Source organism: Protomyctophum parallelum (genome assembly GCF_964188405.1).
Source record: "Protomyctophum parallelum genome assembly, chromosome: 11".
NCBI lineage: Eukaryota > Metazoa > Chordata > Actinopteri > Myctophiformes > Myctophidae > Protomyctophum > Protomyctophum parallelum.
Window position 1 is genome coordinate 10,082,365 of NC_139707.1, and position 25,000 is coordinate 10,107,364.

Below are 25,000 nucleotides of genomic sequence, written 5' to 3' on the forward strand. Positions count from 1 at the left end.
TGTTGATCAGGGGTGCCCACACTTTTTTCTTTTTACTTGAGAGATACTTTCAAATTGACCAGCTCAACATCATGTTAGCACTCTGGAAACTATATTGCATTCTGTAGCGCAAATAATGTCCATTTCCCAAGTAGAATAACACAATATAACTTATACAATCCTTATGGTAGAGTATGTGAATACAATATAACTTATACAATCCTTATGGAAGAGTATGTGAATACAATATAACTTATACAATCCTTATGGAGAGTATGTGAATACAATATAACTTATACAATCCTTATGAAGAGTATGTGAATACAATATAACTTATTCAATCTGTATGGTAGAGTATGTGAATACAACTGTATGAGTATGCTAATAGAACATAAGTAGCATGGCCTAGTCCTCAGCATTGAACTAATCTTGTCAGGGATTAAAGTGGTATTTTCACATTCAGTATACGGCACCCGGGGAGCAGTTATGGCTGCAGTCTCTTAAACCCCAGGCTGGCAAACAGCGAATCTACAAATACATTCCAGGAAGTAAAGCAGCAGTAAGACATTATTTTTGTAAATAATAATTAATAGCATGTCATCAGGCTGGATCGTATTCACACAGAGCAGAGATCGAGTGACCTCCGGGATCCGTCGGTCACTCAGTAGAGCGTCCAGGAATAGACGTTGTGACATGCACGGCCTCAGATCATCAGACATACCTGGAGCTCATCCATGGTGTATAAATAAGACAACTGTACGAAGACCATTCTACATACATGACGTATTTAGACCTGAGGAGGACGATTCTACGAATGTCTTCTACATCCTGACAGTTAGTACAAACTATTTCACGTCAAGAAGCCCCAGAATTATATGAATTTGGCCGCCGACCCCCATCTGAAAATATGTTGTTCCAGGGACCTCCCCCAGAAGCAGAAATTTGAGTTAAAAACGTTTGCTCTGAAATTTTCTCTGGCGCAAATTCAAAGATTTGCGCCACATTTTCACGAATTTTCAAAAATAGCAGATTTACAAGCTCATAGCGCGGCACTAATCTGCTATTTTTCAATAGCTAAAGTATAACATAATGCTTAAAACACCAAAAAGGGGTTCCCTGAATGGGTTAATACACTCTAGTGTAGTAGTCCAAAGCCTGGTGGAAAGTAACTACATACATTTACTCAAGTTCAATGTAAACATTTTGAGAATGAGATGTGCCACTCAGACACCAGCATGGAAACCGTGGTTACTGTACCTGCTCATAGTGTTGGTGCCACTCAGACACCAGCATGGTGTGGTGTTGTTTTTGGAGTAGTAGATGTTCTTCTTCTTCTGTGTCCTCCTCCTCCTCCTCCTCCTCTTCATCTTCCTCCTCCTCCTCCTCCTCCTCCTCTTCGTCCTCCTCCTCCTCTGTTTCCTGATCTTTCTGTAGTTCTAATCGTTGTTTATGTAGTTGTAGTTGTTGTTGTTGTTGTACATGTTTGTCATCTTCTGTCTCTGTTTCTTCATCTCCTTCCTCTTCCTCTTCCTCTTCTGTGTGTTCTTGTTGTACTTGTAGTTGTTCAGGTTGTTCTACTGTCTCTGTTTCTTCATCTCCTTCCTCCTCTTCCTCCTCTTCATCCTCCTCCTCCTCTGCTTCCTGATCTTTCTGTAGTTCTAATCGTTGTTTATGTAGTTGTTGTTGTTGTACATGTTTGTCATCTTCTGTCTCTGTTTCTTCATCTCCTTCCTCTTCCACTTCCTCTTCCTCTTCCTCTTCCTCTTCCTCTTCCTCTTCCTCTTCCTCCTCTGTGTGTTCTTGTTGTACTTGTATTTGTTCAGGTTGTTCTTCTGTTTCTGTTTCTTCATCACCTTCCTCTTCTTCTACTACTTCTACGTCTTTGTGCTCTTCTTGTAGTTGTTGTTTATCTAGTAGTTGTTCTTCTTCATCTTCTTCTTCGTCTTCTTCTTCTTCTTCTTCTTCTTCTTCTTGTAGTTGTTTATCTAGTAGTTCTTCTGTTTCTTCGTCTTCTTCTTCTTCTTCTTCTTCTTCTTCGTCTTCGTCTTCTTCTTCGTCTTCTTCTTCTTCTTGTAGTAGTTGTAGTTGTAATCGTACTTTATGTAGTTCTTCTGGTTGTTTTTGTTGTTTATCTAGTAGTTGACCTTCGTCATCTTCTATTTCTTCTTCTTCTTCTTCTTCTTCCTCCTCTTCTTCTGGTAGTTGTTTAGCTGGTTCTGGTTGTTGTAGTTTAGCTGGTTCTGGTCGTTGTAGTTGTTTAGCTGGTTCTGGTCGTTGCAGTTCTAGTTGTTTAGTTGGTTCTGGTTGTTGTAGTTCTTCAGTTTCTTCTTTTTCTTCTTGTAGTTGTAGTTTAGCTGGTTCTGGTCGTTGTAGTTGTAGTTTAGCTGGTTCTGGCCGTTGTAGTTTAGCTGGTTCTGGTCGTTGTAGTTGTAGTTTAGCTGGTTCTGGTCGTTGTAGTTGTAGTTTAGCTGGTTCTGGTCGTTGTAGTTGTAGTTTAGCTGGTTCTGGTCGTTGTAGTTGCAGTTTAGCTGGTTCTGGTCGTTGTAGTTGTAGTTGTTTAGCTGGTTCTGGATGTTGTAGTTCTACAGTTTCTTCATCTTCATCATCTCCTACTTCATCGTCTGTTTCTGTGTCTTCTGTCTCTTCTTCTTGAAGTAGCAGTTGTTGTTGTTGTTGCTTCTGTTGTAGTTGTTGTACTAAATGTTGTTGTTGTAATTGTTGTCGTTGTTGTAGTTGTTGTCGTTGTAATTGTTGTCGTTGTAGTAGTTGTTGCTCTAGTTGTAACTGTTGTTGTTGTTGTGGTGTGATGGCGTGGTCAGTCTGTCTCTGTTGTTGTTGTTGTGTGATGGTGTGGTCAGTCTTTCTCCGTCTGTCCTGCAGCAGCTCCATCAGACGCTCCACCTGGACCGCACTCTGACACACAGGAAACTCCACCTGTAGGGACAAACCCACAGGTAACTAGAGACACACCCACAGGTAACTAGAGACACACCCACAGGTAACTCCACCTGTAGACACACCCACAGGTAACTAGAGACACACCCACAGGTAACTCCACCTGTAGACACACCCACAGGTAACTCCACCTGTAGGGACAAACCCACAGGTAACTAGAGACACACCCACAGGTAACTAAAGACACACCCAGAGGTAACTAGAGACACACCCACAGGAAACTAGAGACACACCCACAGGTAACTAGAGACACACCCACAGGTAACTAGAGACACACCCACAGGTAACTAGAGACACACCCACAGGAAACTAGAGACACACCCAGAGGTAACTAGAGACACACCCACAGGTAACTAGAGACACACCCACAGGTAACTCCACCTGTAGGGACACACCCACAGGTAACTAGAGACACACCCACAGGTAACTAGAGACACACCCACAGGAAACTAGAGACACACCCAGAGGTAACTAGAGACACACCCACAGGTAACTAGAGACACACCCACAGGTAACTCCACCTGTAGGGACACACCCACAGGTAACTAGAGACACACCCACAGGTAACTCCACCTGTAGACACACCCACAGGTAACTAGAGACACACCCACAGGTAACTCCACCTGTAGACACACCCACAGGTAACTAGAGACACACCCACAGGTAACTAGAGACACACCCACAAGTCTCCAACTTCTCCATTATTTCAAGAGATCCCTCAACGAGATGCTCTCCATTGCTTAGCTGTAACAAATCCGCCGTGACAATTTACAATTTAGACATTTAGCAGACACTCTTAATGAGTGATTTACAGTAAGCAAGAACAACACATGGTAATACATCAAATACATCAAGAATCATAAGCCAGCTAGTAGCAAGTAGAATATCTGTACAATGAAACTATTAGTATACACTAGAGTGCTGTCGTCTACATAAAATGCTATATAAGTTACATACTGTAAGTTGAGCCTTTAAGTTTGCATACGCCTGTAAGGTTATCGAGGCTAGGGCATGTCTACGGCAAGTGCTACAGGCCAAGATGGAGTCTGAAGAGGTGAGTTTCAGACTATGGCGGAAGATTGGTTGTCCCACCGGCTGTTTTAGTGAAGGTCCTGCCAGCCTCTCTGAATTGGCTGATCTGAGCGTGCGGGGGCCCGGGGGGTTGACTTTGAAGATATGATAATAATAATAATAATATATACGATTTATATAGCGCTTTTCTGGGTACCCAAAGTCGCTTTACAGAAAGAAGTACAGACATATTTATTAGAAAACTATTAAAAAAGGTTTAAAAGGTTAAAAACTAGGAATCAAAATCAAAAGAGGGACAAACAAGAAGGGTGTGTGTGTGTGTGTGTGTGTGTGTGTGGGGGGGGGGGTTATGTAGGGAAAGCCAGTTTGAGTGTGCTTTTGAACATTTCGTGGGGGTGCCGTACCTTTGGTTGCCTTCTAGGCCAGCATCATGCGGCCGTATGCGGCCGCTAGAGGCGGGCTCAATGCGAGACTGCAGACATATTGAAGCTGTGCCACGGCGCACATGTAAACACAAGCTAACAAGACTACAACTCAAAATTATTATGGAAATATTTGATCTTTGTCCCGCTGCTTCGGGTTCATCGTTTCTGCTTGAGAGAGACGAGAACCAGATGCAGGCAGGAGGAGGGAACTGGTGAACTCAATACTGCCACCATCTGGTAGACTCAGGTTAGCCAAAACCTAGCGCTATTCTTCAATTTAACCACATAGTAAAACTATCCCTAACCCAAAACGTATCTCTAATCTTATTCCTCAGTATAAACACATACAAGAATACAAGAACCGCCGCACCGAGCGGTCGGTGTGAGGTCAGTGTGAGGTCGGCGTGAGGTCGGTGTGAGGTCGGTGTGAAAACAATGAGGGTGAGCATTTAGGCATTTAGCAGACGCTCTTAATCCAGAGTGACTTACATTAAGCAAGAACAAAAAGCATGGGAATACATCACATAAAAGCATTTATCATGAAACATGCGTAAGCTAAGAACGTAACAGTGGAATATCTATATAATGAAGCTATACATATAAACTATACATATATACTACTATGCTATACATATGTACTATGATGTGCTATGACTATATACAATGCAATTATAGTGCTGTCTACATAACATGCTATAAGTCTGTATCAAATGCTATCTAGGCGAGTATTCCGGTAACTCTCTCTCACCTCCTCTCCTGTGTTGGTGGTGAGCTGCAGTTCCCCTCCTGTCCTGCGGAGGGCCTCAGCCTGTAGCTGCTTCATCCTCTGGAGCAGAACACTGCTGCTGTTAAACACCTGGAGAGACTTCTGGAGCAGCTCTGGAGAGGAGAGAGGAGAGCAATGCATTTAGAATGGAGAGGAGAGGAGAGCAATGCATTTAGAATGGAGAGGAGAGGAGAGCAATGCATTTAGAATGGAGAGGAGAGGAGAGCAATGCATTTAGAATGGAGAGGAGAGGAGAGCAATGCATTTAGAATGGAGAGGAGAGAAGAGCAATGCATTTAGAATGGAGAGGAGAGGAGAGCAATGCATTTAGAATGGAGAGGAGAGGAGAGCAATGCATTTAGAATGGAGAGGAGAGGAGAGCAATGCGAGACGAGAGGAGAGGAGAGGAGAGGTGTGTGTGTGTGTGTGTGTGTGTGTGTGTGTGTGTGTTACCTCTTCTCACAGAGCTGTGCATGTCTGTCTGTCCTCTGGTCTGCAGAACCTCTGCATGGTCTATACTCACTGCAAACTGAACAGACAGACAGACAGACAGACAGACAGACAGACAGACAGACAGACAGACAGACAGACAGACAGACAGACAGACTTTGGTGATTTTGGTGTTTTCTAGGCATGTATGTAAATACAGAATAACAATTCTGTGCTATTTCACTTTTTTTAAGTTGGAGAAGCACTGTACAATAATTGGAACATTTATCATCGGTAACATCTGTGAAGGAAGTCAGAAGAGGCATCAGGAAGTTGGAAGAGTTATTATGTTCGTAGAGCAAACAGGGCAACATATGGAGGCCAATAATAAATATGCCGTGTAACTTTCCACAGCTAACTGTCGCTGTGTTGACCAGCCCATCATCATCAGTCTAATGGAAACGTCCCTGTGCGTGCGTGCGTGCGTGCGTGCGTGCGTGCGTGCGTGCGTGCGAACACCCCGGGACAACACAAGCTGTTTAAACAACTCTGATCTTCACATTTCCTGCTGTCCTTGTGCAAGCGTTGATGAAACAGACATGGAATCTATGTTGTGTAGTTCACATTTAGATTACTGGAGACACGGATGGTAGAAATCTGAGGCTGTGTGGTGTAGTATAAAGTATAAAGTACCTCCTCAGCGCTGTGTGGTGTAGTATAAAGTATAAAGTACCTCCTCAGTGCTGTGTGGTGTAGTATAAAGTATAAAGTACCTCCTCAGTGCTGTGTGGTGTAGTATAAAGTATAAAGTACCTCCTCAGTGCTGTGTGGTGTAGTATAAAGTATAAAGTACCTCCTCAGCGCTGTGTGGTGTAGTATAAAGTATAAAGTACCTCCTCAGTGCTGTGTGGTGTAGTATAAAGTATAAAGTACCTCCTCAGTGCTGTGTGGTGTAGTATAAAGTATAAAGTACCTCCTCAGCGCTGTGGTAGAACTCCGAGGCCAGCCGCAGCACTTGGTGTCGTCTCTCCAGCAGAGCGATCAGAACGCTCCATCCCTCGCTCAGGGTGTCTGCCATGGCCTCGTACACCTGTAGGGGGTGTCAAAACACACATTGAGCTGTGTTAGACACCTTTACAACCACATTGGTGAAGACATTTCTTTATATTAAGGAATTTATTCCCAGATGTGACATTTTTCTGTTAATATTCGCTGACTAACCAAGGCCTGGTCTCCGCTCCTCTCCTCTGCACTCCTCTCCTCTGCCACGCAGTCTGCCTTCTCCAACAGAGCAAACACCCCACGCTCATGTTTCTAAAAAACAAAACAACAACGATATATTAACCGACAGACAGTAAGCAAGATGAGAGACAGACAGTGTAGGAGAGAGACAGACAGTAGGACAGCTGAGAGACAGACAGTAGGACAGCTTAGAGGGAGAGACAGTAGTCTAGGAGAGACAGACAGGACAGCTGAGAGGGAGACAGTGCAGGAGAGAGACAGACAGTAGGACAGCTGAGAGGGAGACAGTGTAGGAGAGACACACCGTAGGAAAGTGTGCGCGTGCGTGCGTGCGTGCGTGAGTGTACCTTCAGTTTGTCCAGCAGTTGGCGGTGCTCCTGTAACAGAGAGCGGTTCTCTTCCTGGTTGGAACCGATCTCACAAAGCTCTGGATGGGCTTCAGTCAGCTGCAGGTGGACCAGGGACCCGCTCTGCAGGCGTATACAGATCAGTGTTACTAGTACTATACTACTAGTACTAATACTACTACTAGTACTAGTGCTGGTACTATTACTAGTACTAATGCTAGTACTACTCAGACTTAACTAAGAGTAGCAATAATACCAGTAAAAGGTCTTTATTCAGAATATGACTAAGGTCAATACGGCCATTGAAGTCATTGATTTTTCTTTCTTTTCGTTTCTTCATGTCATTCTTCAGGTAATCATAGCTCAGAGTAATGTCTTGTGGAGAAAACAACAAGTTGAGAAAACGGGCTTGAAAGGTTCACTTCTGCGGAGTCTAACATTACACCTACATGTTCTAATTCATATTTACATGTCTTCTGTGGACTCTAACATTACACCTACATGTTTTATTTCATATTTACATGTCTTCTGTGGACTCTAACATTACACCTACATGTTTTATTTCATATTTACATGTCTTCTGTGGACTCTAACATTACACCTACAAGTTTTATTTCATATTTACATGTCTTCCGTGGACTCTAACATTACACCTAGCTACATGTTTAAGCATTTATTTCATATTTACATCTCTGACACTTATTTCAGACATGCTGTAGTATGTGAAGAGTCTGATACTAATCTCAATCTGCAAAGTAACTAAACTTTTCAGAGTATAGTAGAGTAAAAGGTTTACAAAATAAAATAAAAAGTACCTCAACATGTACTCAACTATTAAAAGGTACAGTAGATTCACCACAGCGTACATGCAACATAATAGCCTGGATCTAAAAGTAGAAAGTGGGTGTTTGTTACTTTGTTTAATGTATGTGTCATTAAATATAATTAATCAAATGACAACCATAAAACCAGACACCACACACACACACACACACACACACACACACACACACACACGGATCCAAAGTTCCAAACTAAATATCTGAGTTGTAAAATGTGTTGTAAAACACACATACTGTACATGTCTGCACATCACTGATATGCACTCGCACGCACACACACACACACACACACACACACACACACACACACACACACACACACACACACACACACACACACACACACACACACACACACACACACACACACACACACACACACACACACACACACACACACACACACACACACACACAAGCCCCTTGCGGGCAGGCACTGAGGCCTCTCCTTTACGACTGCACTCCGGTAAATGCCATATCAAGCATGCCGACGATGACTGGACTGCACTGTCAACAATGACCTCCATCTCAACGTCAACAAGACCAAGGAGATGGCCGTGGTTGCGTGCGTACCAGCCCCGCTCAGTTTGCGTTTGGCCTAGATAACTGCTGCACGCACGCTACCCAGTAGGCCAGGGGTGCCCACACATTTTTGACGTGATTTCAAAATGACCAGCTCAACAAGATCTACCCACCGAGAAAAATATATACCCTTGCTGAAAATAGTTTACATATGTAATGTACCTGAGGTGGCTTTGGAATATATAGCGGAGCTGTCGTTATGTATAAGACAAATGCATAGAGGGGGAAGAAATGGAATAGGTAGGGTCTTTTTGTATTTCATTTGTAATGCTATACCAATGTTTTTGTGCACAGCAACACTCTTTAATACGGTTCAATACATACTTAGATGGGGATTTATGACAGGCAGTTGCTGCTGTCAAAATATGACAAAAAACACTTTGTGTTTGGACTTTGGAATAGACACTCATGCTTTCTAAGGTGTGATTTGGGGCCCTAAAGATGAATACAAAATTAATATCAACATTCTAATACTGTCAAATCTTTAGATAGGGAGGGGGGTGAAATTATGACAGGCAGTTTCTGCTGTCAAAATAAAAGTATAAAAGTAAACTTACAGGATGAATAGACAACATGTGAATGAAAGCAACATGTCATGTTGTGCAACATGCTTGAAATGCCAAACAGACACGAGGCCTTACATCACCTTTGGCGACCCCCCCAGGGGGGGCCGGACCACAGGTTGGGAAACACTGAGTCAAAGTCCTTCACTAAAGGCTTTGTCCACAATGTCCCTTTATTCACTAAAGGCTGTGTCCACAATGTCCCTTCATTCACTAAAGGCTTTGTCCACAATGTCCCTTCATTCACTAAAGGCTGTGTCCACAATGTCCCTTCATTCACTAAAGGCTGTGTCCACAATGTCCCTTCATTCACTAAAGGCTGTGTCCACAATGTCCCTTCATTCACTAAAGGCTGTGTCCACATGTCCCTTTATTCACTAAAGGCTGTGTCCACAATGTCCCTTCATTCACTAAAGGCTGTGTCCACAATGTCCCTTCATTCACTAAAGGCTGTGTCCACAATGTCCCTTCATTCACTAAAGGCTGTGTCCACAATGTCCCTTCATTCACTAAAGGCTGTGTCCACAATGTCCCTTCATTCACTAAAGGCTGTGTCCACATGTCCCTTCATTCACTAAAGGCTGTGTCCACAATGTCCCTTCATTCACTAAAGGCTGTGTCCACAATGTCCCTTCATTCACTAAAGGCTGTGTCCACAATGTCCCTTCATTCACTAAAGGCTGTGTCCACAATGTCCCTTCATTCACTAAAGGCTGTGTCCACAATGTCCCTTCATTCACTAAAGGCTGTGTCCACAATGTCCCTTCATTCACTAAAGGCTGTGTCCACAATGTCCCTTCATTCACTAAAGGCTGTGTCCACAATGTCCCTTCATTCACTAAAGGCTGTGTCCACAATGTCCCTTCATTCACTAAAGGCTGTGTCCACAATGTCCCTTCATTCACTAAAGGCTGTGTCCACAATGTCCCTTCATTCACTAAAGGCTGTGTCCACAATGTCCCTTCATTCACTAAAGGCTGTGTCCACAATGTCCCTTCATTCACTAAAGGCTGTGTCCACAATGTCCCTTCATTCACTAAAGGCTGTGTCCACAATGTCCCTTCATTCACTAAAGGCTGTGTCCACAATGTCCCTTCATTCACTAAAGGCTGTGTCCACAATGTCCCTTCATTCACTAAAGGCTGTGTCCACAATGTCCCTTCATTCACTAAAGGCTGTGTCCACAATGTCCCTTCATTCACTAAAGGCTGTGTCCACAATGTCCCTTCATTCACTAAAGGCTGTGTCCACAATGTCCCTTCATTCACTAAAGGCTTTGTCCACAATGTCCCTTCATTCACTAAAGGCTGTGTCCACAATGTCCCTTCATTCACTAAAGGCTGTGTCCACAATGTCCCTTCATTCACTAAAGGCTGTGTCCACAATGTCCCTTCATTCACTAAAGGCTGTGTCCACAATGTCCCTTCATTCACTAAAGGCTGTGTCCACAATGTCCCTTCATTCACTAAAGGCTGTGTCCACAATGTCCCTTCATTCACTAAAGGCTGTGTCCACAATGTCCCTTCATTCACTAAAGGCTGTGTCCACAATGTCCCTTCATTCACTAAAGGCTGTGTCCACAATGTCCCTTCATTCACTAAAGGCTGTGTCCACAATGTCCCTTCATTCACAAGTTCACATAGCAGCACACAACTATTCCCACGTGCTATTGTTGTTAAAAGAACAGATATAGCATATCTAGACTATTTGTTTTCAGTTTTAGAAAAGAAGGCAAGTGAGTTTTGAGGGAGGGTGCCTGTGCGTGTGTGCGTGTGTGTGTGTGTGCATGTGTCCCCATTGACACGTTACATGTCACCCTTTTCAGCTGACATGCCACAGATAGCTTGACAGATCGCAGTCAGCCTTGGAATGTACTGCATGCACGCATGCACACACGCATGCATGCATGCATGCATGCACGCACGCACGCACGCACGCACGCACGCACGCACGCACGCACGCACGCACGCACGCACGCACGCACGCACGCACGCACACACACACACACACACACACACACACACACACACACACACACACACACACACACACACACACACACACACACACACACACACACACACACACACACACACACACACACACACACACGTTAAAGGTGCAATGTCGAGAGACCACCAATGAAGACAACAACAACATTGTGTCAATGAGTGGTAACGACATGGTAATGAATCCAACACATGAATATAATATATGTTTAAACAAAAGACAAACAAACTAAATCTAAATAAACTAAAACAGACATTACGACTTTAAGTAAGTAAGCTATTTCATAGCCAAAAAGAAAAGCAAAAAATAAATAAAATCAACTAACTGGTCAAACATTTTGGCCAAATTGTCAAACATTATAAGAAAGAGGCAATCATTTTGACAATAGCAGGTCTATTTTCACCATATTTATCAAGCAAAATGCAATCTGAGAACCCATCTGCAAATAAAGGAAAAACAGCCCTCTTATCTTATCCTACTATAAATGTGTCACGTCTCTCTCTCTCTCTGTGTGTGGGTGTGTGTGTGTGTGTGTGTGTGTGTGTGTGTGTGTGTGTGTGTGTGTGTGTGTGTGTGTGTGTGTGTGTGTGTGAGTGTGCCTGGGCCATGTCCACAGGCTAGTGGTCAGAGGCTTGAGGATTATAGGGCTGTCCAAGTGTAAGGCAAAGCAGCTTGCAACATATTGAAGGAGAAGATGCTTTTTGTACCCATGATTTACTTTCGGTGTTGGTAATATGACAGACTGAAGTGACCAATGTTGGCTGTGTGAATAAGTTCATGCGTCTATATTCTGTACATGTAGGGCTTGTTTGGACTCAAGCACTGTGACACGTGATGTTTCGAGTGGGTAGTATATCAGAAGCAACTGAAAATATTTGTGCCCTTGATAATGTATTTTATAAATGTGGACTCAAATAAAGAAATTGTGTGTGTGTGTGTGTGGCAGTTCACCCTGCCACTGATGATATATTTAACGACTGTATTAAGTTCTTGTTATTTCTTCCCTGTTAATCTAACAGGAAGGTAAAGTGTGACAGTGTGCGTGTGTGTACGGTTTTAATGCACGTAACTCGAGAACTGTTCGCAGCACCGACTTCATATTCGACACACGCGTTCCACACCCCCACATGGAGTGCACTGCCCGGTATCGAGTCGGTCGGACCCACGGTTCTCCAGAACCACCACAAAAGGCTCTGGTCAGGCTCTGCCAGTGGGCCTAATCACCTGTGCAATTTCCAGCCTCTGCCTCAGCCAATTGATTGCCATGGCAAGCCTATACCTACCAATTGATTACTTAACCAGTCCACTTTTCACAGTCAGTTTGCACTCTTCACACACAGACAGACAGACAGACAGACATGTATACCTTCAGCACAGAGATGACGAGCTGTGATTGGCCGACCTGCACGGCCACGGTACTGAGCGTGGTGAAAGAGGGGTGCCCTGTCGATTTCATGCTGCCGTCTCCTCCACTGGGGGGCGCTGTGTCCTCCGTCACTCCAGACGTCATGACGGACAGACGGACAGCTCAACCTATCCTACTCTTGTCTTTCTGTCCCGTGGTTTGGGTCCAGTGCCTCTCGGGAGTCTCCCTATAGAGAGGTCCTCGTCACACTGGGAGGAGGTTGACCCCCGGTCAGAGAAAAATAAAAGTATCAGATGGGAGGGATTATATCTCCACACTGGCCTTGGAACGCCTCGGGATCCCCCAGGAGGAAGTTACTATAATGTTGCTCTAGGGAGGGAAGTCTGGAGCTCTCTGGTGGAGCTGTTGCCCCCACGACCCGGCTATGGATAAGCGGTTGAAGATGGATGTATGGATGGTTGGTTGAGCCTAGTGTCGCTGGTACCAAGTAGACTGCTGTGTCTGAAACCATCACAGTTCGGTCGTCGTTGCTCTCCAGATGCAAACTTATAACTATACAACCAATAAAAAACTAAAAAAAAACTACGACTAAAATTACTGTGGAAGAACTACAACTAATTTACAATAAAACTACAACGAGTTTACTGTGACAGACAGCATGTCCTCCTGTCTCTGTCCTCCCTCTTCTCTGCTGCCTTGATAATGTCTGTCCAGCATTGCCCACAGTCATGTGAGACAGCTGACACACACACACAGAGAGAGAGAGAGAGAGAGAGAGAGAGAGAGAGAGAGAGAGGGGGGGGGGGGGGTCTGTAAAAATAGATGTGGTTTCCATTAGGATTATCACACGCATGCCTGTCACCCCCCCCCCCCCCCCCACACACACACACACACACGGATGGTACATAAACATATTTCACTCACAGACAGCCAGCAGCACGCTGACAAACACAGACATTTAACACAAACCATGATGACAGAACACACACACACACACACACACACACACACACACACACACACACACACACACACACACACACACACACACACAGAGCTCCTGTCTTCACAGTTTGTATTTTAACATGGACATAATTGCTATTAATTATAACCTTCCGTTTGTTATTGGATATAGCTAGCCCACTGAGCATTTTTTTGTAGTCTAATAGACGTCTAAATGGCTAACCCAAACTCGGGTAAAAATAGTCTAAAAATGTCTAAAAATGTGCAGTCTAGGCTTAGATTAGACGTTGAAACAACGTTGTTTTATTTATTTATTTATTTGACAGGGACAAAGCTCATTAATCAACATGTCAGTTTTCACCTCAATGTAAATGGGCCAGAGTTAGCCAAAGCTAAATTGAATCTGTATGTAGGCTCTTAAAAAGGTCTACATTTAGGCCTTGGGGCTAAAAACAAATGGGCCCAGAATGATCGATGGACTGATTTTACCAATACGTCCTCATGTTTACCGCAGACGTCATCACCAATTGACCAGGGAAACACAAAAGTTTGGGTCACACAATTGGCAGGTGGTGTGATTAAATACCCAGCACATATCGCAAACTTTTGTGTTTCCCTGGTCAATTGGTGATGACGTTTGTGGTGATCAGAGGAAGTTTTGATAAATTAAGTCCAGCTGTCATTCCGGGCCCCTTTGCCCGGAGAGAAAGACGTCCGTGTGCATCTCGTGAAAAAGTGGAGATAATTGACTAAATACACGTTTTGTGCCAGAACTTTCACATGGATATTAAACTAGAGGACCATATTTCACTTCACGTCTTTGGAATTATTGAATGGGTGAGTACAAATAAAGCATTTATCACATTTAATGCTGCAAATTGTAAAGTGTATGAAACAACAGGAGGAGACATTCTAGTGGCTAGTTTGGCGGAGCTGCTCTGCTGCATGCATGGGAGTTCATAACCCCTTTCGGAACCCTCCGCGTAAAGCTTTTCTGAATTTTGATCTCGCTTTACGTAGGGTCCCTGTGCATTTCTTCCACACGCTATGATAAGGCAGATGTACATACCCTCCTTTCAGGCCGTGCTATGTCCTGGTGGTGGCAGTGAGATGTTTCAAAAGATGCATAAAGCGGCTATAGGAGACAATGGAAACGTGGGAGAAATTTAATTTGGCGCAGATGCCGTTAAGTAATGTTTGACCGTTTTGGCTTCTCTCTTCCACACTTCCTTGACTTCCTTATTGACTTCCCATTGTACCGCCTCCCGCACCGAGACTGGCTAGCTGAGACAGAGCAGATCAGAGGCAAGAACATAGGCGCAGCTAGCCACTCTCGGTGCGGGAGGCGGTACAATGGGAAGTCAATAAGGTAGTCAAGGAAGTGAGGAATAGAGAAGCCAAAACTCAAGGAATAAAAATCTTGCAGTGTGTACCGGCCTTTATAGAGAGGCAGGGGCTGAAATCCTATAAGTGGGCACTTTTGGACAAAAATAGCGAAAATTGCAGATCTACAAGCTCTCTCAACGTGTCGCGCCTGCGACGTGTTGAGAGCTTGTAGTTCAGCTATTTTCGGGGCGCAACCCAGCACTCTTTAGCTAGTGGTAATGTACGACATTGGATTTCGAAACAAATTTGATCAACGCAAAATGCTGCGTTCCAAGTTCATTCTCTGAATGCTGCCTTAAGGAGTGGCATTTGCATTTCTTTCACCATGTAGTAAATGCTGCATTCATTCGTGGTCTGGAGAGGGCAGTTGTTTTACAGACGGGTAAAAGGGCAGGGGCTGAAGCCCCCTTTGATGTCTATGTGTGCACGTACCTGATTGTCTGTGATTCTGGCCACCACCACCAAACACTCTTCTTACTGCTCAAAATGGAACCCCGGCTCACTTCCTGGCACCTCACTTCCTGGAAGTGGAACTCTTCCTGGAACTATTGCTGACATGGTTTGTCCCCACAGCTCCCCCTATGGTCAAATCTTGTCATTTTGTCAACAAAAGATGGATGACCATGTTTGTTTAACTACACTCACAAAACACCATATATTCTCTATAGATGGCCATGTTTAACTACACAAAACAGAGCCTGCTCAAGGACTACAGATGTAAATTAGCTTCTGGCTGGTGAAAACTGACATGTTGATTAATGCGCATTGTCCATGTCGAATAAATACATACATAAAATAAAAGATTTGTATAACAAAATCACACCAATCTGAACTGAGTGGTGCTGTACTGTACTACTGTAGTATACTAATCTTTTTTTCATGATTTTCAACGATTAAAAAAAATCATGAAAAACGACATACTATCTATGTCTGAGGAAAATTATTTCCACACATCACAAAGAGTTTCTTGTGTTTTTATTTAATTTTGTCATTTTTTTAAATTCATAATCATCACTAGAGGACAATAACAACAACCCCTCCCGTTCCCCTTTTAAAAACAGCAAAAATAATCAACAAGCTTTTTATTTAATTTTTTTCTTTCTTTTTTTTCTTTTTCTTTTTTTACAAAATCCATCCTATAATAGGACACCAGGAAGGAAAAATTATAATAATTAAACCAGCGGTGTAAAATAACTAAGTACATTTACTTAAGTACAATGTTGAGGTATTTGTACTTTCCTTGAATATTTCCAATTTCCAATATTTTTACTTCTACTCCACTACGTCTCGGATCCAAATATTGTACTTTTACTCCACTACATTTTATTTGACAGCTTTAGTTACTTTGTATTATTATTAATATTACAAAACATATACATTAACCACTTCGGCCCTATATACATTTTGGCCATTTTGAAAATAGCCGATCTACGAGCTCACAATGCGTCACATCGCGACGCATTGTGAGCTTGTAGATCAGCTATTTTCAAAACATTTTTACATACACTCGAAAACTTGCGTAAGGAACGTTCTGCATATTGAGTACTTTCTAATTTCTAATAAAAGTACATTTTGATAGCAATACTTTTGTACTTTTACTCAAGTACATTTTGAATTCACTTGTAACGGAGTAACTTCTACATTGCAGTATTGATATACTTTTACTTAAGTAAAAACAACTGAGTACATTTTGTCCACCACTGACGACAACAAAACAAAACAATAAAGTCATGTACAAGAGCGCTTTCCAAACTGTGGAGTCGACAGATCTACAAACCCCTCGCTTTGCTCTGCGTTGTGACCCAGAAGACACAGATCTACAAACCCCTCGCTTTGCTCTGTGTTGTGACCCATAAGGTACAGATCTACAAATTGTATATGTCCATATATTGTATCCTATACTGTGCCAACCTCGAGAGATTACGAGATTTGATTAAAAATCATTTAAACAAATAGTATTTTGTCTTTTATGTTTAGCATCCGTTAACTTCCGTGGCTAGCATCCATATAGGCCTGTCATTGTTGACCCAGCCGACGTGATAATCTGTTACACGCGCAGTGTTATTAGAGACATTTATGCTCAGAATGGCATAAAATGCCATGTTTATAACCTGACTCCGCCAGATGGTGGCAGTATTGAGTTCACCAGTTCCCTCCTCCTGCCTGCATCTGGGCTCTCTCAAGCAGAAACGATAAACCGGAAGCAGCGGGACAAAAATGATGATATCTCCATAATAATTTTGAGTTGTAGTCCTGTTAGGTTGTGTTTACATTTGCGCCGTGGCAGCGTTTCAATACATCACCAGTCTCGCGTTGATCCCGCCTCTAGCGGCCACATACGGCCGCATATCGCTCCGAGCAGCATTTGATCGGAGTACATCGTCTCTGCCCAGAGAGAGACCAGATGGGAGCAGGAGGAACTCACTGCTGCCACCAGCAGGCGGAGTCAGGTTAATGTTCATAGCTTATTAATCCGAGCCGCGATGATCGTCGTGGCTGCTCTGGGGGCGATGGTCCGTTCCTTCCCTATGCTTACACTAAATGACTGTTAGGAACCAAATGTACTTTATGGGTCTGTAACTCTGAGAGTGTGCAAATGGAACCATATGGACCCCGTTTCAGAGTCAAATTAACATTGATTTTACAATAAGAATTGGGGGTCCCTGCAGAGATAGAAATGCCTTTAAACGGGGGTCCGTAGCCTAATGCAAGTCAAACTGGGGGTCCTTGAAATTAAAGTGATTGAAAATCACTGCTAGAGCCGTAATACAAATCTTCTCTCTTATGGAGGGGTCCCTGCATGGCTTATATTTTCAAATGGGGCGTCCTCCCGCGGGCTAATAAATGTGGATTTGGGGGTCCTTCCTCGACATGAAAAAGTTTGAGAACCACTCCTGTACAAGAACCCCCCCCCCCCCCCCCCGGTACACTAAACTCTCTGAGATGTGACATATCTCAAAAATATATGTATGTATATATACACTCTGCTGTATTTGTTTTGTACAAAATGTGACGACACTGTAGCTCTGGTCCATAGCTCTGAGGCCTTCATTAGAGCTATGATACTCTCGTCTTCCTGCCCTCGCATGAAATGCAGACCAGCCTCTCGACTGTAGCGAAAATATAAAGAACGTTTTACCTACTCACCAATACAAAGGCTGCTTGTGTAATTCAAAATCCTACTTTCCTTAGTGGACGCACTCTGAGCTCTGATGAAGACCTTGGCTATGGACCAGAGTTAATGACACTGTATGCTCTCTCTCTCTCTCTCTCTCTCTGTAGGCATGCAAACACCTGTTACTGTAATTAGCCTATACACCGTTAGAAAAAACTAATTATACATCTTAAAGGTTTCCTGACATTAATTCTAACCAATTTCTTTATTTTTCGTTTTTCTTAATAGGTTTCATGACCCCAATTACACCCAAACACCACCTGAACTTTGAACATTTTCTGAGCTGCCATGAAAACAGGCAAACAGGCCTCAACAATCTGCTGGCAAATCCCTATGTCATAATATGGGATTTGTGGACTGTTACATCACAGGCAAATCAGAGCACTTGTTTGAGCCAGAAAACCCCAGACCACAGAACATCTACTGAATGTTAAAAGGTTTCAGGGTTTTTTTTGGGGTGTAATTGAGCTCAGAAAACCTACTAAAACGTTTAGTTTTATGTCACGATCCCTTTAAAGGGACATAAAAAATAAAATAAAACGTTGGTTAATTGTATCGTCTACTCAGGCTTATGTGAACACATAAGGAGTTTTTAAACTCCTTCACCACCACGTTCAAGTTCTAGTTTACCTCTCACAGCAGCACGCTTTTCAGCCCTAAGCCCTTATTTTGAAGAGCCACCAGCTGTTTTGGTGAACCGGAAGTAACAATCGTTTCCGAGGGCACTCGCTAGACACTTTCGTTTCGAGGTCACATGATACGGTATGCCGCGAGGTCACATGGTACGGTATACCGCGAGGTCACATGGTACGGTGTGCCGCGAGGTCGCGGGGATTTGAGCTCCTAACACATGGATGTTCTGTATGACGATCACCTCAATCGGAGATTCAATTCCGAGATAAACGCCACTGAAGATCGTCGCTAAAGAGTGTGATCGGAGAGGAAATATTCAATGACGTCACAACGCGGAAGCAAAACGTTGCCTGCAGGCAACGGTGTTCACAAAAGCCGGTGTTCACAAAAGCCTGAGTAGATAAAACGATCCCTTTAAACTAACCCTTCAGTCATCCATCGCAACATCCTTTTTTGTTTCACTTGAAACATGAAGAAATGGTGAACAATTCATGAACCGTTTTCCAGTGCAATCATTCATGTTTGTTAAAAAAATAAATTAATAAGAATAATAACAGACAGACAGACAGACAGACAGACAAGCGGACAGTGAGGAAAATCCAATCTGCATTCTTTATCACAACATTCAGTTCCTATATTGTAGAAAAGTGTTGAATTTCTTGTAAAACTAGTGAATGTCAGTCAAGTTGCTAATAATGGTGACAATTGTAATAATAATAACAGCAGCGATACAATTCAGTAAATAATTGGACCCTCCCCCTTCTGCTATCACTCGTTTAAAGAAACCCTCACGTTTGAGTTTTTTCTTGTTTAAGAATAAAAGATCGACGGTGATTTATTTAAGAAGTGAATCTTTCAAAGCGTCTGATTTCGTGGCCGAAATCTGTTATGCAGAGTGAAGAACGTAATGGTGAGCTGACCTCACACATCGGTCGGAGTGAATAACGTATTGGTGAGCTGACCTCACACAGCGGTCAGAGTGAATAATGTATTGGTGAGCTGACCTCACACAGCGGTCAGAGTGAAGAACGTAATGGTGAGCTGACCTCACACAGCGGTCAGAGTGAAGAACGTAATGGTGAGCTGACCTCACACGGCGGTCAGAGTGAATAACGTATTGGTGAGCTGACCTCACACTGCGGTCAGAGTGAAGAACGTAATGGTGAGCTGACCTCACACGGCGGTCAGAGTGAAGAACGTAATGGTGAGCTGACCTCACACATCGGTCGGAGTGAATAACGTATTGGTGAGCTGACCTCACACAGCGGTCAGAGTGAATAACGTATTGACGTATTGGTGAGCTGACCTCACACAGCGGTCAGAGTGAAGAACGTAATGGTGAGCTGACCTCACACAGCGGTCAGAGTGAATAACGTATTGGTGAGCTGACCTCACACAGCGGTCAGAGTGAATAACGTATTGGTGAGCTGACCTCACACAGCGGTCAGAGTGAAGAACGTATTGGTGAGCTGACCTCACACAGCGGTCAGAGTGAAGAACGTAATGGTGAGCTGACCTCACACAGCGGTCAGAGTGAATAACGTAATGGTGAGCTGACCTCACACGGCGGTCAGAGTGAATAACGTAATGGTGAGCTGACCTCACACAGCGGTCAGAGTGAATAACGTATTGGTGAGCTGACCTCACACAGCGGTCAGAGTGAAGAACGTAATGGTGAGCTGACCTCACACAGCGGTCAGAGTGAAGAACGTAATGGTGAGCTGACCTCACACAGCGGTCAGAGAATAAACACACTATATACGCCATGTTGTCGGCGCCGGGCGGGCAGCGCGACACTGCTAATGGAATAATCAACATGTCCGTATGGCGACAATATTAACACTCCGAGCGGCGTAAACGGAGGTCCCCGTCCTATCAAATGATCCCGCTCGTCGCCCAGAGACGGAGATTAATCACAGGACGGAACATTTCTGATATTATAACCGAGCACACCGCTGGCCAATATTCTATGTCATATTCGGTTGGGACGTCATCCAAAGTGCTCCCCCTCCATTTTAGTGGATGAGACCGAGAATCTTAAAACGTGAAAAACTCTTGATCTAAATCAATTGTCCAATTATAACCAAAGATTATGTGTTAGACGGCCCGTCGCGGTCCCGTTGCTTGTCGCGTTAGACGTAATCATACCTGACGTTGTTGTCGATCGCCTCGGCGGTGTTTTGGCTACATCTAGCTACTCCAGAGATGCCTGCCTGGTGCACCTTGAAATGCGCTCCGTAGCTGCAAACCGCTGGGCGACCTGATTTAACCCATTCTGACCTGAGATCAGATTCATACGAGGTTTCCGCCGGACACACACTGGTCTGATGAACCCATTCTGACCTGAGATCAGATTCTAAAAATGTCAGTCGCTCTTCGATTTTTCAAAAATAGCAGACCTACAAGCTCGTATCGCGCCACTCGGTGGCGCGATATGAGCTTGTAGATCTGCTATTTTTAAATAGCTAAAGCATAACATGATGCTGACACCAAAATGGGTGCCCGGTCAGAATGGGTTAATGGTCCTAAATACGGAGACGAACGAGACGAAACTGCATTAATGACACACACCCTCTCGAGTAATGTTCATAAGACCACATGCACTGAATGTCAAGTCTCTAGGTTTTCTCCAGAATATGTATGACACTGATTTACTACGACACTATGTATGTAGCCTATGGCACGTGAGGAGTCCAACTAGGACTAGTGGTTCTCCAAATGTTATATTTGCAAGGACCCCGCATGAACTCTGAGAGTGTACACATGGAACCAATGAACACTCTCAGACGTTACAGAGCTGTTATGGACAACGCATTAACTCTGAGAGTGTACACATGGAACCAATGAACACTCTCAGACGTTACAGAGCTGTTATGGACAACGCATTAACTCTGAGAGTGTACACATGGAACCAATGAACACTCTCAGACGTTACAGAGCTGTTATGGACAACGCATTAACTCTGAGAGTGTACACATGGAACCAATGAACACTCTCAGACGTTACAGAGCTGTTATGGACAACGCATTAACTCTGAGAGTGTACACATGGAACCAATGAACACTCTCAGACGTTACAGAGCTGTTATGGACAACGCATTAACTCTGAGAGTGTACACATGGAACCAATGAACACTCTCAGACGTTACAGAGCTGTTATGGACAACGCATTAACTCTGAGAGTGTACACATGGAACCAATGAACACTCTCAGACGTTACAGAGCAGGGCTATAGCTCAGTCATTCTGTACGTCCGTAACTACAACAAAACCTTTTTCCTTTTGGTTTCAGTCAAACATGGCGGGGGAGGGTAAAGAAGATGACTGACAGCCCGCCGCGTCGCCGCCCACAGAGGATGACTGACAGGCCGTCGAGCCACCGCCCACTGAGGATGACTGACAGCCCGTGGAGCCGCCGCCCACTGTCCACCAAGGCAGTCTGGGATGTGCTTTAGTGTCTCAGAGTCGGCCATGTTTGAAGGGGCGTCGTTTCGTTTTTTTATTTTTGCCTTTTGAGTCAGGTCTGTCTGTCTGTCTGTTGCACTCGCTCCTCCTGCGTTTAGTCACCTGGTGGAACTCATCCAAACCGAACCTACTACCGGGCTACTCCTCCTCCTCCTCATCCTACTCCTCCTCCCCCCTCGTCAGGGGGAGGGGCTACTCCTCCTCCCCCCTCGTCAGGGGGAGGGGCTACTCCTCCTCCTCCTCCTCCTCCACCCTCCTACTCGGTGGGAGGGGCTGCTCCTGGAGACAGGCGCGGTAGAAGCTGGTCAGTGTTGAGATCAGGTGCTGACGACTGGACGGACACAGCTGGTGACCTTCATCTGGATAGATCTGGACGGAGACAGAGGACATTATCTATCTATCTATCTATCTATCTATCTATCTATCTATCTATCTATCTATCTATCTACAGCTGGTGACCTTCATCTGGGTAGATCTGGATGGCGACAGAGAGACATAAGTAACTAAATAAAATAAAAGTAAGTAATTAATATTGGGACTTTATTACTTCAATACTCTCAGGGAGAGCTTCCATGGGACTGGACCTTAGAGTATATGAATAGAGACGGCACCCGGAGGAAACCCTGGGCCGAAATGGACATAGTGGTGCTGGGCCAAACACATGAACGCGCTGGTCCGTTGACTATCATTGCGGACGTTCATGATGACGCTGATGAACGCTGTTTCATACGTGAACGGCCAGCGCGTTCATGTGTTTGGCCCAATCAATCTCAAAATGCACTCTGTTCCTACCCGGAAGGAGGAGTGAAATCGCCTCATGCGCTTTCGAGCAACTTAATGCAAGTGGACGGGAGGAGAAATTCGGTGCCGTCTCTATTAATATAATTATACTCTAAGGGCAGGCCTGGCCTCCACGCCGGCTGCGTCAGCATGTCTCACACCGAACACAGCTTCGTCCACGCGCTGCGGTGATATTATGCTAAATCACCGCAGCGCCACAACAAGCCTCCGGGTGTCCTCGTCTCGATGCAAGACAGGGTGCAGGGTGTAGTTTGTGTAGTTGGTGTACCTGCGTGGTGTAGTTTGTGTACCTGCGTGGTGTAGTTTGTGTACCTGCGTGGTGTAGTTTGTGTACCTGCGTGGTGTAGTTTGTGTAGTTGGTGTACCTGCGTGGTGTAGTTTGTGTACCTGCGTGGTGTAGTTTGTGTACCTGCGTGGTGTAGTTTGTGTAGTTTGTGTACCTGCGTGGTGTAGTTTGTGTACCTGCGTGGTGTAGTTTGTGTACCTGCGTGGTGTAGTTTGTGTAGTTGGTGTACCTGCGTGGTGTAGTTTGTGTAGTTGGTGTACCTGCGTGGTGTAGTTTGTGTACCTGCGTGGTGTAGTTTGTGTACCTGCGTGGTGTAGTTTGTGTACCTGCGTGGTGTAGTTTGTGTACCTGCGTGGTGTAGTTTGTGTAGTTGGTGTACCTGCGTGGTGTAGTTTGTGTACCTGCGTGGTGTAGTTTGTGTACCTGCGTGGTGTAGTTTGTGTAGTTGGTGTACCTGCGTGGTGTAGTTTGTGTAGTTGGTGTACCTGCGTGGTGTAGTTGGTGTACCTGCGTGGTGTAGTTTGTGTACCTTGCGTGGTGTAGTTTGTGTAGTTGGTGTACCTGCGTGGTGTAGTTTGTGTACCTTGCGTGGTGTAGTTTGTGTAGTTGGTGTACCTGCGTGGTGTAGTTTGTGTACCTGCGTGGTGTAGTTTGTGTACCTGCGTGGTGTAGTTTGTGTACCTGCGTGGTGTAGTTTGTGTAGTTGGTGTACCTGCGTGGTGTAGTTTGTGTACCTTGCGTGGTGTAGTTTGTGTACCTGCGTGGTGTAGTTTGTGTACCTTGCGTGGTGTAGTTTGTGTACCTGCGTGGTGTAGTTTGTGTAGTTTGTGTACCTGCGTGGTGTAGTTTGTGTACCTGCGTGGTGTAGTTTGTGTACCTGCGTGGTGTAGTTTGTGTACTTGTAGGCCTACATACCTGCAGGGTGTAGTTTGCTCCCACTTTCACCAGCTGTTTGATGAGCTCAGCCGTGTGCTGGAAGTGAATGCTCGCTGGAATAAGAAATACATTAAAATATGTTTACGCAGAATGAAAAAATACATTAAAATATGTTTATGCAGAATGAAAAAATACATTAAAATATGTTCACGCAGAATGATAAAATACATTAAAATAATATGTTCACTCAGAATGAAAAAATACATTAAAATATGTTTACGCAGAATGAAAAAATATATTAAAATATGTTTACGCAGAATGAAAAAATACATTAAAATATGTTTACGCAGAATGAAAAAATACATTAAAATATGTTTACGCAGAATGATAAAATACAATTCCCATTTCTGACTGAGTAGAAATAATATACCTCCAAACCGTGCTGGATTAAGAGCATCTGCTAAATGCCTAAAATTGTAAAATCTATATCGGAATTTCAAGATTATCTCTCTTTGTGTGTGTGTGTGTGTGTGTGTGTCTCTCTCTCTGTGTCTCTATGTCTCTCTCTCACCGTCGGCCGTCCCATGCACCAACATGAGGGTGTGCTCTCGGAGAGACAGAGTGTTCTGCAGCACACTGGAGAACTGTGGACGAAAATACAAAAACACAAACAATATACAGATATAAAACATCTAACATAGATAATAGTTTTATAGTGATATAATAGGTGATGGTACCATTAACCACCTATAGAAGGCAAAATATCCAAAATGTGACGTGTCAAACTAGGGGGTTTTCATGATTCTGAATCCATTGTAAGCATCAGTTTTGCACGAAAAAACACCCCTTGGGCTAAAAACGACCTTATCCGTCATAACA

The 25,000-nt window shown here is 44.0% G+C and overlaps 2 protein-coding genes across 6 annotated transcripts in view; both read right to left on the reverse strand.

Annotated features, from left to right (window-relative positions):
* The window catches only part of ccdc141 (coiled-coil domain containing 141), a 38,269-nt gene extending 25,051 nt beyond the window's left edge, over positions 1–13,218 (reverse strand). For 4 of the 5 annotated variants that reach the window (XM_083775928.1, XM_083775926.1, XM_083775927.1 and 1 more), the window contains exons 1-7: positions 12,539–13,218; positions 7,176–7,298; positions 6,808–6,900; positions 6,560–6,676; positions 5,611–5,686; positions 5,140–5,270; positions 1,237–2,913 (exon numbers count right to left, since the gene is read on the reverse strand). In XM_083775928.1, coding sequence (XP_083632054.1) covers positions 1,237–2,913; positions 5,140–5,270; positions 5,611–5,686; positions 6,560–6,676; positions 6,808–6,900; positions 7,176–7,298; positions 12,539–12,682 — 2,361 coding nt within the window. In that variant the 5' untranslated portion in view covers positions 12,683–13,218. Of the gene's footprint in view, positions 1–1,236; positions 2,914–5,139; positions 5,271–5,610; positions 5,689–6,559; positions 6,677–6,807; positions 6,901–7,175; positions 7,299–12,538 lie in introns of those variants that run through there. The other variant, XM_083775930.1, reaches the window with a different exon arrangement.
* Positions 13,219–22,383: 9,165 nt separating this feature from the next.
* dpp10 (dipeptidyl peptidase like 10) overlaps positions 22,384–25,000 on the reverse strand; it is a gene marked incomplete at its 3' end in the record, with an annotated part of 46,605 nt that continues 43,988 nt past the window's right edge. Inside the window, exons 24-26 of the mRNA XM_083776212.1 lie at positions 24,693–24,765; positions 24,161–24,234; positions 22,384–22,527 (exon numbers count right to left, since the gene is read on the reverse strand). Of these exons, the coding sequence (XP_083632338.1) occupies positions 22,384–22,527; positions 24,161–24,234; positions 24,693–24,765 (291 nt within the window). The remainder of the gene's footprint in view (positions 22,528–24,160; positions 24,235–24,692; positions 24,766–25,000) is intronic.